Raw genomic sequence first — 12,526 nt, 5'->3', positions numbered from 1 at the left:
CTGTGCAAGAAACTGAATCTACAATCTCAATTAGGAGTGTCACTGCGCTCAGGACAGTTCGGACATTGCGGTGAATCAGAGGTAAAAAACTATACAAATACTGTTCAGTTTCTCGCACAGACCGATCGTTTTGTGTTTTTACACATCAATGTATCGTCACGAGCCGCATGGTTTAATTTGGTTTTGTTTGAGTATGTTTTTTTGACTCTCAAAGCCGTGATTCCCATTCACCTCCATTATATGACTGACAGACTGGAACAGTTTGAGTTAAAAATCTCAGTTTGTGTTCTACTGAAGAAACCAAGTCACCTACATCTTGGATGCCCCGGGGGTAAGCAGATAAACATCACATTTTTGGGTGAACTATCCCTTTAAGTGCTAAGATCAATCGTTATCGAGAAACACAGCCTAGGTCGATAGGAATGCATGTTTCACGTCTGTCTGAAAACCCCAATCTTATATCTTATCGATCAGCAAGTTAATTTTTACAAAGAAAAAAAAAAACTGACTGACTGGAAATGTTTCTTTGTTGCTGAATGAATTTTTGTGAATGGGCCTTGAATGTGTTCAAATAATTTACATTATTACACATGATAAAATAAATAGTTCTTTATTGTTAATAGTTATTTTTATATAAAATCTTGTTTACTTCATTCCTGTGGTTTTCTTTTAGCAGATTATAAAAAGTTAAGTGTGTCATTTTTGTGCCATTAACATCACCACACGAAATTAAAAAAAATAGTAAAAATTCAATGACCTTCATGCCTTTGAACCAAATTCACGTTATTGTCAACAATCAAAGTTGTCGTGTGGGGCTGGTAGAGAATATTTTGATGCTTTTCAGTGGAATAATCCTACAAATGCTTTATTTGTACATTACTTTATTAGTTGACTGCTTCAAGCGGATCATTGTATCATTGTAACTGGTATATCAAATATAAAATGTCACATTTCTAACCATGATTTCATGATATTTGAGGTGTACATCATAAAGTGTGGTCTTTTTCTTGTAGCTGCGGGACGCTCTCAAATGTCAGCAGTGTCAGAAACAGTTCCGATCAAAAGCTGGACTCAATTACCACAGCATGGCTGACCACGTTAAGGTGAGCGGCGGTGCCAGAACAAATGTACTTAATTTTTTTATACGAATTAACTGCAGATCTATAGCAGAGCTTATCTCCTAGATGTCAAAACTGATGAGAATATGATTTGAAATACAATGTATAAATAATTTAAACAATTAAAATTGCATCACCTTTAACATCAGTTTGTGTACATAGAAAAAGTCTTAGATCTTTGAGTTCAACTCATGAAAAACGAGGGCAAAAATTTTTTTGCATTTATAATTTTGTTCAGTGTATGTTAGTCAAAACATCAAAGCTAACTTAAATGGCCTTTTATTTAATTAAAATTATATTACCAGCCAGTACAGTTTAAAAAATATATACTTTTAAGTTTTGAAGTGTGAGTGTACATTTAATCAGATTAAGAGCACTTCATTTTACCAGGGTACTCCACAGGAAAAAAGGCACCTGGTTGAAACAAACAAACAAAACTGTAACTATAGCACTTTAATACCTTTAATAAACTAGTGGAGCTGTGTGTGTACAGTATATGCAGCAGAACAGTGTTTAATATTACATACAGTGTCCACTTCAGAAGCCAGCGGCTGCCCTGCGTCCACATCGGCCTCTAATCTCTATTATATCTGACACCATCTCTATTCTCCAGAATCACTTTAAGACCTAAAGCATCCATTAGGTTCTAACCATTAACTGCACATAAAGGGAAAAGGTCTAGCTCATGTCTAGTAATGCCTTTTAAAACAGTCTTCAAGCAGTATTTCAACTGTAATTATTGTCTCCTGTTCCCCAGCCTTATTTCTGTACAGTGATAATTTCCTCAACATTCCTAAACTATTAACAGCTTTCCTGCCAGTAATCTTCTCCACGGTAAATCATGGTAATCTGCCTTATGAGTAAAGTTCATCTGTTTTTTCCCAGTCAAATTCAGCCAATGTCTAAATAGGAACGGCACATCTCATAATGATGATGGTGTCCCTTGTGACCCTTGTGAGGTTTAGTGTAAAAACATGAGAGAGAAACGCTGGTTAAAGAGGGCCACGAGGATGTAAGCTCCATCTGCCAAGCTCAAGCATTAGCTGCAAACAATATTTCCAATGAAATGTGTTAAATTATGCACAACCAAATGTCTCAGAAACAGTATGAAACATTAATGAGGATGTGCATTTAGGTCTGTGATTTGTTATTTGAGCCAGGTGCTGAGTCTCACTGAGCCAAACATTTGAGAATCAGCATAAGGTCTGGGCCACATTGCAGCTTATTCTAGCCAAGATCCGCCCACTTTGTCAGGAAGAGAACGACAAGTGTATAATGTGATTTCAAGGCAAGTTTTCTGAGGTAGTTGAAAACAAAATACTCCAAAAAAAAATTCTGATTCATCTATCTATATATCTATCTATCTATCTATCTATCTATCTGTCTCTTTCTTTCTGTCAGTTTCTTTCTTTCTTTCTGTCTGTCTGTCTGTGTCTGTATCTATCTGTCTTTCTGACTGTCAGTTTGTCTGTCTGTATCTGTCTATCTATCTATCTATCTGTCTGTCTGTCTGTCTGTGTCTGTATCTATCTATCTATCTATCTATCTATCTATCTATCTGTCTCTTTCATTCTTTCTTTCTGTCTGTTTCTTTCTTTCTGTCTGTCTGTCTGTCTGTCTGTCTGTGTCTGTATCTATCTGTCTTTCTGACTGTCAGTTTGTCTGTCTGTATCTGTCTATCTATCTATCTATCTATCTATCTATCTATCTATCTATCTATCTATCTATCTATCTATCTATCTATCTATCTATCTGTCTGTCTGTCTGTCTGTCTGTCTGTCTGTGTCTATCAATCTGTCTGTCTGTATCTATCTATATCTGTCTCTTTCTTTCTTTCTGTCTGTCTGTCTGTCTTTCTTTCTTTCTTTCTTTCTTTCTTTCTTTCTTTCTTTCTTTCTGTCTGTCTGTCTGGAAGCATGCATGCATGTATTGGTTCACCAGCTAGACCAGCACTAACCAGCATAAACCAGCCTGGAAATTCATTTTAAATTGGTCTTTTCAGCAGAGCAGTCTGGTTCCAATTACTATGTGTGGATAAAGTGATGAGAAGAGAAATAGAAAGTGGAGGGGAGAAGATGAGAACATTCCTGAAAAAATAGCTTATTTGTCACTATGTAAATGTGGTTTGTTTTAAAGGGTTAGTTCACCCAAAAATGAAAATTCTGTCATCAATTACTCACCCTCATGTCGTTCCAAACCTGCAAGACCTTCGTTCATCTTCAGAACACAAATTAAGATATTTTTGATCAAATCCGATGGCTCAGAGAGGCCTCCATTGACAGCAACGCCACCCAAACTCTCAAGATCCATAAAGGTACTAAAGACGTCTTTAAAACAGTAGACGTGACTACAGTGGTTCTACAATAATTTTATGACTTTATTCAACAACCTCTTCTCTTCTGTATCATTCTCATATGTTGTTTACGTCCAGCGCTTCCAGGTTCTACGTCAGAACGCCGGCTCATTATTTGATGGCTCCTGCATCAGCATCACACGCATGCGTTGCTCTTCTCACATGTGCAGCTTTGGCCAATAATGAGCTGGCGTTCGGACGTGGAACACGGAAGCCTTCACTGTGCTTACTGCGTTAACCGCGTAAGGATAATGACAGGGAAGAGAAGAGATTGCTGAATAAAGGTATTATTTTTGTTTTATTTTTGCACACAAAATGTATTCTCGTCACTTCATAAAATTATTGTAGAACCACTGTAGTCACGTTGACTGTTTTAACGACGTCTTTAGTACCTTTAAGGATCTTGAAAGTTTAGGTGGCATTGCTGTCAATGGAGGCCTCTCTGAGCCATCGGATTTGATCAAAAATATCTTAATTTGTGTTCTGAAGATGAACAAATGTCTTAGGGGCGTGGAACGACATGAGGGTGAGTAATTAATGACAGAATTTTCTTTTTTAACAAACAGGCCCCTTCAAAGGCACGCTGTACCCAGACTGTCAGCCCACAGATCAATGAGTGAATTAATGAAGTATGTTTGATTCTCTGTCAAACAGGGCTGTTCAGCTCATTTCTCCAATCTGATGGGTTATCAGTATCATCAGAAACGCTGTGGCAGAGAGCTACCAGACGGACAGAAGCCTGTCTTCCTGTGCCAGCACTGTGGTAAGACATATCGCTCAAAAGCTGGCCGTGACTACCACCTGCGCACCGAGCACCCCATCACTGCCCTGTCCACACACTCGGTGAGAGTACACAGCCACACTACATATCACAGTGCTAATCTGATGTCACAAGCAGTGTCATGTTATTGATAAGTAATTAATCCAGATGTATTTAAATGTCTGTTATATCACCCCATTTAGCTCACAGCTGAGGACTGGAAACAGGAAGACAGTAAAGATGAGGAGGATGTGCTGGAGGACGAAGAAGAGGAGGAGGAGGAGGAGGAGGAAGAAGAGGAAGAGCCTGTGCAGAAGAAGGGCAGAGAGAAGTCAAAGGAGAGAGTAGACGAACCGGTGGAGAAGATGGAGCAGAGGAAGGAGGAGAAAACAGAGATGGAGGAGCTGCTGGATTTGGAGAGGACGCCCAGTGGCAGGGTGCGCCGGCGCTCGGCTCAGGTGGCGGTGTTTCACCTGCAGGAGATCGCAGAGGACGAGCTGGCCAAAGACTGGGGCACCAAACGACGCATCAAAGATGACCTCGTACCAGACATCAAGAGGGTACAGCAGTGTTGAAGCTAAAACTATAAGTTTGTGACAAAGGAGCCTGGCAAATTATATAATTATGTAAATATCTGAGATTTGTTTATTAGCAGTATTTATATAACACATAGCAATTACGATATCAATTAGTTTGACAGCATCCAGTTTAATTTATATTTCATTAAAGACTATATGAAAATATTAGGGCTGTTGATTTAATGTGTTAATTTGATGTGATTAAATATAGAAAAAAAATTAATCGGTTGAATGAATGAATGGTTTGATTTTTTGTGCTAAGAGTTTTGAAAATATACGCCTTACTTGTGAAAATAGTACCAAAGCGGATAAAAAAACTGTAAGGTCAGAATCTGTCATTGAAGTACTAGAAACTGTTGAAGTCAGTGTTCAGTAAGAAAAACAAGACAAATTCTTACACAATTGGGGCAGCAGATAAATCCTTTCTCCTTCACCTCGTTCTTCCAGCTGTTCACAGTTTCTGGGCTAAAGTTGGGAAGGCCTGGTCGTGTATAGTTGAGCTATAAAAGAAAGTGTACACACAGCTATTAAAAAATAAGTAGTTAAATGTCTATATGAGTAGTATCAACCAAAATTTAGAAAGAAACTACATTTTTAAGTAGCATGATATTAGCATTATATTAGTTTGGCAAAAAGTTGCAGAACAGAGAGACAAACCATTTACCTATGCTTCAACGATAAAGTAAATATAAAATAAATATTTAAAATGACATTATTCTGTTTATCATTATACTTTTTCTAGGACTGTCAAATGAATAAAATGAACAGCACATCAATTTTCAAAGTCATTATTGTGTTAGAAGAGTAAAGCATTAAATAGACATTAAAAAATGAGTTTTTTTAAATGAATACTGAAACATCAAATTATTTTTTTAATGAAATGAGTCATTGTTTTACTGAGTCATTCATTCATTCAACCGATTAATTTTTTTTCTATATTTAATCACATCAAATTAACACATTAAATCAACAGCCCTAATATTTTCATATAGTCTTTAATGAAATATAAATTAAACTTGATGCTGTCAAACTAATTGATATCGTAATTGCTATGTGTTATATAAATACTGCTAATAAACAAATCTCAGATATTTACATAATTATATAATTTGCCAGGCTCCTTTGTCACAAACTTATAGTTTTAGCTTCAACACTGCTGTACCCTCTTGATGTCTGGTACGAGGTCATCTTTGATGCGTCGTTTGGTGCCCCAGTCTTTGGCCAGCTCGTCCTCTGCGATCTCCTGCAGGTGAAACACCGCCACCTGAGCCGAGCGCCGGCGCACCCTGCCACTGGGCGTCCTCTCCAAATCCAGCAGCTCCTCCATCTCTGTTTTCTCCTCCATCCTCTGCTCCATCTTCTCCACCGGTTCGTCTACTCTCTCCTTTGACTTCTCTCTGCCCTTCTTCTGCACAGGCTCTTCCTCTTCTTCCTCCTCCTCCTCCTCCTCCTCTTCTTCGTCCTCCAGCACATCCTCCTCATCTTTACTGTCTTCCTGTTTCCAGTCCTCAGCTGTGAGCTAAATGTGGTGATATAACAAACATCTGGATTAATTACGCAGTAACATGATCAATAACATGACACTGGTCGTGACGTTTTTCCACACAATGTTAGATTAGCAGTATGACGTGTAGCGTGGCTGTGTATTCTCACCGAGTGTGTGGACAGGGCGGTGACGGGATGCTCGGTGCGCAGGTGGTAGTCACGGCCAGCTTTTGAGCGATATGTCTTACCACAGTGCTGGCACAGGAAGACAGGCTTCTGTCCGTCTGGTAGCTCTCTGCCACAGCGTTTCTGATGATACTGATAACCCATCAGATTGGAGAAATGAGCTGAACAGCCCTGTTTGACAGAGAATCAAACATACTTCATTAATTCACTCATTGATCTGTGGGCTGACAGTCTGGGTACAGCGTGCCTTTGAAGGGGCCTGTTTGTTAAAAAAGAAAATTCTGTCATTAATTACTCACCCTCATGTCGTTCCAAACCTGCAAGACCTTCGTTCATCTTCAGAACACAAATTAAGATATTTTTGATCAAATCCGATGGCTCAGAGAGGCCTCCATTGACAGCAACGCCACCCAAACTCTCAAGATCCATAAAGGTACTAAAGACGTCTTTAAAACAGTAGACGTGACTACAGTGGTTCTACAATAATTTTATGACTTTATTCAACAACCTCTTCTCTTCTGTATCATTCTCATATGTTGTTTACGTCCAGCGCTTCCAGGTTCTACGTCAGAACGCCGGCTCATTATTTGATGGCTCCTGCATCAGCATCACACGCATGCGTTGCTCTTCTCACATGTGCAGCTTTGGCCAATAATGAGCTGGCGTTCGGACGTAGAACACGGAAGCCTTCACTGTGCTTACTGCGTTAACCGCGTAAGGATAATGACAGGGAAGAGAAGAGATTGCTGAATAAAGGTATTATTTTTGTTTTATTTTTGCACACAAAATGTATTCTCGTCACTTCATAAAATTATTGTAGAACCACTGTAGTCACGTTGACTGTTTTAACGACGTCTTTAGTACCTTTAAGGATCTTGAAAGTTTAGGTGGCATTGCTGTCAATGGAGGCCTCTCTGAGCCATCGGATTTGATCAAAAATATCTTAATTTGTGTTCTGAAGATGAACAAATGTCTTAGGGGCGTGGAACGACATGAGGGTGAGTAATTAATGACAGAATTTTCTTTTTTAACAAACAGGCCCCTTCAAAGGCACGCTGTACCCAGACTGTCAGCCCACAGATCAATGAGTGAATTAATGAAGTATGTTTGATTCTCTGTCAAACAGGGCTGTTCAGCTCATTTCTCCAATCTGATGGGTTATCAGTATCATCAGAAACGCTGTGGCAGAGAGCTACCAGACGGACAGAAGCCTGTCTTCCTGTGCCAGCACTGTGGTAAGACATATCGCTCAAAAGCTGGCCGTGACTACCACCTGCGCACCGAGCCCCCCATCACTGCCCTGTCCACACACTCGGTGAGAGTACACAGCCACACTACATATCACAGTGCTAATCTGATGTCACAAGCAGTGTCATGTTATTGATAAGTAATTAATCCAGATGTATTTAAATGTCTGTTATATCACCCCATTTAGCTCACAGCTGAGGACTGGAAACAGGAAGACAGTAAAGATGAGGAGGATGTGCTGGAGGACGAAGAAGAGGAGGAGGAGGAGGAGGAGGAAGAAGAGGAAGAGCCTGTGCAGAAGAAGGGCAGAGAGAAGTCAAAGGAGAGAGTAGACGAACCGGTGGAGAAGATGGAGCAGAGGATGGAGGAGAAAACAGAGATGGAGGAGCTGCTGGATTTGGAGAGGACGCCCAGTGGCAGGGTGCGCCGGCGCTCGGCTCAGGTGGCGGTGTTTCACCTGCAGGAGATCGCAGAGGACGAGCTGGCCAAAGACTGGGGCACCAAACGACGCATCAAAGATGACCTCGTACCAGACATCAAGAGGGTACAGCAGTGTTGAAGCTAAAACTATAAGTTTGTGACAAAGGAGCCTGGCAAATTATATAATTATGTAAATATCTGAGATTTGTTTATTAGCAGTATTTATATAACACATAGCAATTACGATATCAATTAGTTTGACAGCATCAAGTTTAATTTATATTTCATTAAAGACTATATGAAAATATTAGGGCTGTTGATTTAATGTGTTAATTTGATGTGATTAAATATAGAAAAAAAATTAATCGGTTGAATGAATGAATGACTCACTCAGTAAAACAATGACTCATTTCATTAAAAAAATAATTTGATGTTTCAGTATTCATTTAAAAAAACTCATTTTTTAATGTCTATTTAATGCTTTACTCTTCTAACACAATAATGACTTTGAAAATTGATGTGCTGTTCATTTTATTCATTTGACAGTCCTAGAAAAAGTATAATGATAAACAGAATTTTAAATATTTAAATATTTATTTTATATTTACTTTATCGTTGAAGCATAGGTAAATGGTTTGTCTCTCTGTTCTGCAACAAACTAATAAACTAATATAATGCTAATATCATGCTACTTAAAAATGTAGTTTCTTTCTAAATTTTGGTTGATACTACTCATATAGACATTTAACTACTTATTTTTTAATAGCTGTGTGTACACTTTCTTTTATAGCTCAACTATACACGACCAGGCCTTCCCAACTTTAGCCCAGAAACTGTGAACAGCTGGAAGAACGAGGTGAAGGAGAAAGGATTTATCTGCTGCCCCAATTGTGTAAGAATTTGTCTTGTTTTTCTTACTGAACACTGACTTCAACAGTTTCTAGTACTTCAATGACAGATTCTGACCTTACAGTTTTTTTATCCGCTTTGGTACTATTTTCACAAGTAAGGCGTATATTTTCAAAACTCTTAGCACAAAAAATCAAACTGATCACACTTGTAACATCACTAGTCGTTCTTTCAAAACCTGATCTCATGCTTTCATTACAATTACACATATTTTCATCCACAAAATCATTGTTTCAAAACAAGATTAGTATAATATATACTGAGAACATTTGATTTAATCACTGAAACACAGCATTGTGATCATCTTTCAATTTAGTACTTTTAACAATTAGTTCATTCAAGAGCAAACAATGCAAGATACATGTTTCAAATCACCTTTGTTGCTGAAATAATTATACCGTAAAACAGGCAAAAATTGTATTTTAGAAAATACACTTACATTACCTATCTTGCATAACTCACTTAAAATCCATAATGTTTGTAAAAGTATTTATCCAGTGTGTTATCAAAAAGTGTGATGAAGGTATGACATGGCCATAAGGTTTTGCAAGATACATGTTTCAAATCACCTTTGTTGCTGAAATAATTATACCGTAAAACAGGCAAAAATTGTATTTTAGAAAATACACTTACATTACCTATCTTGCATAACTCACTTAAAATCCATAATGTTTGTAAAAGTATTTATCCAGTGTGTTATCAAAAAGTGTGATGAAGGTATGACATGGCCATAAGGTTTTGTGCTAGAACAGAGTTTACTGTCAATGTAGTAAATGTAAAATGAAATGCAAATGAAAAGTTTGATAGTGAGAGCTTTATGAAAGGCAGTTACTGTGAATGAACATTTATATAGATGAAACACTTATCTTGTGCAGTGAAAAGGATATTTTGTGACTGTGTGTATTGTACTAAGGCAATTGAACATGTGCTAAAATGTTTGAAAAAAGTGCACCTTTGATGATCTGTTGTGAAATTAGTACTAAGTTCTGAAAATTTTACAGGTGCTTTTGAAAATTGCACCAAAGCAATTCAAAAAATTTAATATGAACATCTGAATGATATCAGTAGATTTAGATTTGCTGGAGAAACTGAAGAGCTCTTGAAAATTGTTTAAAAATGCTGAAAAAATTTTGTTGTTCAGTTCTTCTCCTCAAGTCTCTTTTTCTTTCATAACAGAACTGTGAGGCTATCTACTCAAGTGTATCTGGACTTAAAGCACACTTGGCAAGCTGTAACAAGGTATAACACGTCCTCTGTGTGCTTTGCCGTAGTTGTTATTTAATTATAAATAATTTAAACAACTGTATAAGCTGTATACGTTTGATCTCAGATATTGCTGATACTGTATCAGCTTTACTGTTGTTATTGTTCTCCACACAGGGAGGGGGCGACGTAGGGAAGTACACTTGTTTGCTCTGTCAGAAGGAGTTTAACTCTGAGAGCGGCGTGAAGTACCATATCAGCAAGACACACTCTCAGGTAAACCAAACACGGACTAAACCTGTATTCTGTATGCTTAACAAAATAAGCTGAACATTTGCCCTTCATAGTCTTCTAGTATTAAGAAATGTTGACTGTTAAAGGAATAGTCCACCCAAAAATGAAAATTATTACCCTCCACTTGTTCTAAACCGGTATGAGTGTTTTTCTTCTGTTGAACACAAAAGAAGATACTTTGAAGAATGTTGGTAACCAAACAATTGACAGTAGTCAAGTCAAGTCAAGTCACCTTTATTTATATAGCGCTTTTAACAATACAGATTGTGACAAAGCAACTGAACAGCATTAATTAGGAAAATAGTGTCAATAATGCAAAATGACAATAGTAAACACTCAATTTTCAGTTAAAGACAGTTCATCATTGAATTCAGTGATGTCAACATCCAGCTCATTTTAAATAGTATCTTTGCAATCATGTCAACGATATCGCTGGAAATGAAGTGACAGTAGCCATTGACTTCCATAGTATGGAAAAAATACTATGGCTGTTAACAGAATTTTCATTTTGGGTGAACTATCTCTTTAAGGCCTGTTCACAGCAAGTTCAATATGAATGAACAAGACAAGTTTGAACAAGTTTGCAAAAACAAAACAAAAAGTACACTATAATGTACATTTTTATTATCTTCAGAATCCATTGAATTTATTTTAATAATATTTCCATTTGTTCATAAGTTTTATAAGTTTACATATGTTTACAGTTTACATTAAATTTTTGCTTAGTTTTTATTTTATAGACACTCTTTTGATTTTTATATGTTTTAGTTTGGGTTTTAGTTTTAGTTATTATAGGTGTGTAATCTGATTATCAGAACATTTTCAAAATGTATTTTCAGAATTCAGAATTATCTAAAATAACCAAGACATTTGAAATGAATTTTTCATTAATGAACTTTTATATTTTTGAATAGATTTTAAATATTGACTGGAGGGATTGGATTTTGCAGAAAATCGGTTGAATCCTTAAGTTAACCCACTTATAAATCTGCATGGGCAGGTTGGATTTATTGTTTTAGAAAAGGTCTCTGCAACATCTCTGCCGTCATATGGAAATTATTATTTTCTTACAGCTATATTGAACAATATAAATCCTTTACACTACACAAGTTTGTATCATCACAAAAACCTTGCTAACTTGAATTTTTGTTTTGAGGGTTTTCTAGATGAATAGTTTCCTTCTAAAATGTTCCAAGGCTGAAAATTCATGCAAATTCACTAATAGTCCTTGTTATCGGTTCCTCTTTGAACTTGATGTGGCCTTATGTGCACAGAACTGGTTTCGGGCATCTACCAATGAGGTGACTAACAACAAGAAAAAAGAGCCAGAGAGCAATGGCTTACAGAAGGACATGAAAAACGTAGTGCCTGGGAAGAGGAGGGGACGAAAGCCCAAAGAGCACCACCTGGTGACAGCCTTCTTTCCAGCAGAGACTCAGAGCTTCAGCTCTGCTCCACCCCAGACCGTAAGCCCAGCCCCAGAAAGCCAAACCCTCACACCCAACCCCGTCACCAACACCCCAACCACTCCCCCTTCCCCAGTGGACAGTGTGAATCCAGCCCACGCCAGAGACACACAGCCCCCTAGAAAGAAACGAGGCAAAACTAAGAAAGCGTCGACCACTGAGTAACACGGCTTTTACTCCGTCAACACCAGAAGGGATGCTTTCCGAACTTCTCCGGATAAATCTTTAGTCAATTCGGTCATGGAAATGAAGGATGGCACAGAAGAACAAGCTCGGAAAGATGAATGGCAGAACAAGGGGATGAAATACAGCAGAAAACAACAATGATTTGCTCTTGTATTGTTTTCACACTGATCTTTGTGTTTTTTAAGCCGAGTATATACATTATGTGTGTGCTTGTGTATACTTATATATATTACTCCTGTTGTTTTTTCATTCCATTTTTATAGTTGATTTTAATAAGTTGTTCACTCTAAAGGGGTCAATAACATTTAAGCTCCCAGTTG

At 37.6% G+C, this 12,526-nt stretch overlaps 1 protein-coding gene across 1 annotated transcript in view; it reads left to right on the top strand.

Moving 5' to 3' along the window:
• The window catches only part of LOC107570867 (zinc finger protein 512B-like), a 68,411-nt gene extending 55,916 nt beyond the window's left edge, over positions 1–12,495 (top strand). Inside the window, exons 9-15 of the mRNA XM_016257146.1 lie at positions 1,014–1,103; positions 4,126–4,314; positions 4,435–4,791; positions 8,939–9,040; positions 10,234–10,296; positions 10,438–10,536; positions 11,829–12,495. Coding sequence (XP_016112632.1) covers positions 1,014–1,103; positions 4,126–4,314; positions 4,435–4,791; positions 8,939–9,040; positions 10,234–10,296; positions 10,438–10,536; positions 11,829–12,185 — 1,257 coding nt within the window. The 3' untranslated portion in view covers positions 12,186–12,495. The remainder of the gene's footprint in view (positions 1–1,013; positions 1,104–4,125; positions 4,315–4,434; positions 4,792–8,938; positions 9,041–10,233; positions 10,297–10,437; positions 10,537–11,828) is intronic.
• The last annotated feature ends 31 nt before the right edge of the window (positions 12,496–12,526 follow it).

The sequence above is a fragment of the Sinocyclocheilus grahami genome, unplaced genomic scaffold (assembly GCF_001515645.1).
Source record: "Sinocyclocheilus grahami isolate Dianchi unplaced genomic scaffold, SAMN03320097.WGS_v1.1 scaffold1515.1, whole genome shotgun sequence".
NCBI lineage: Eukaryota > Metazoa > Chordata > Actinopteri > Cypriniformes > Cyprinidae > Sinocyclocheilus > Sinocyclocheilus grahami.
This window is presented reverse-complemented; position numbering and strand designations above follow the sequence as displayed.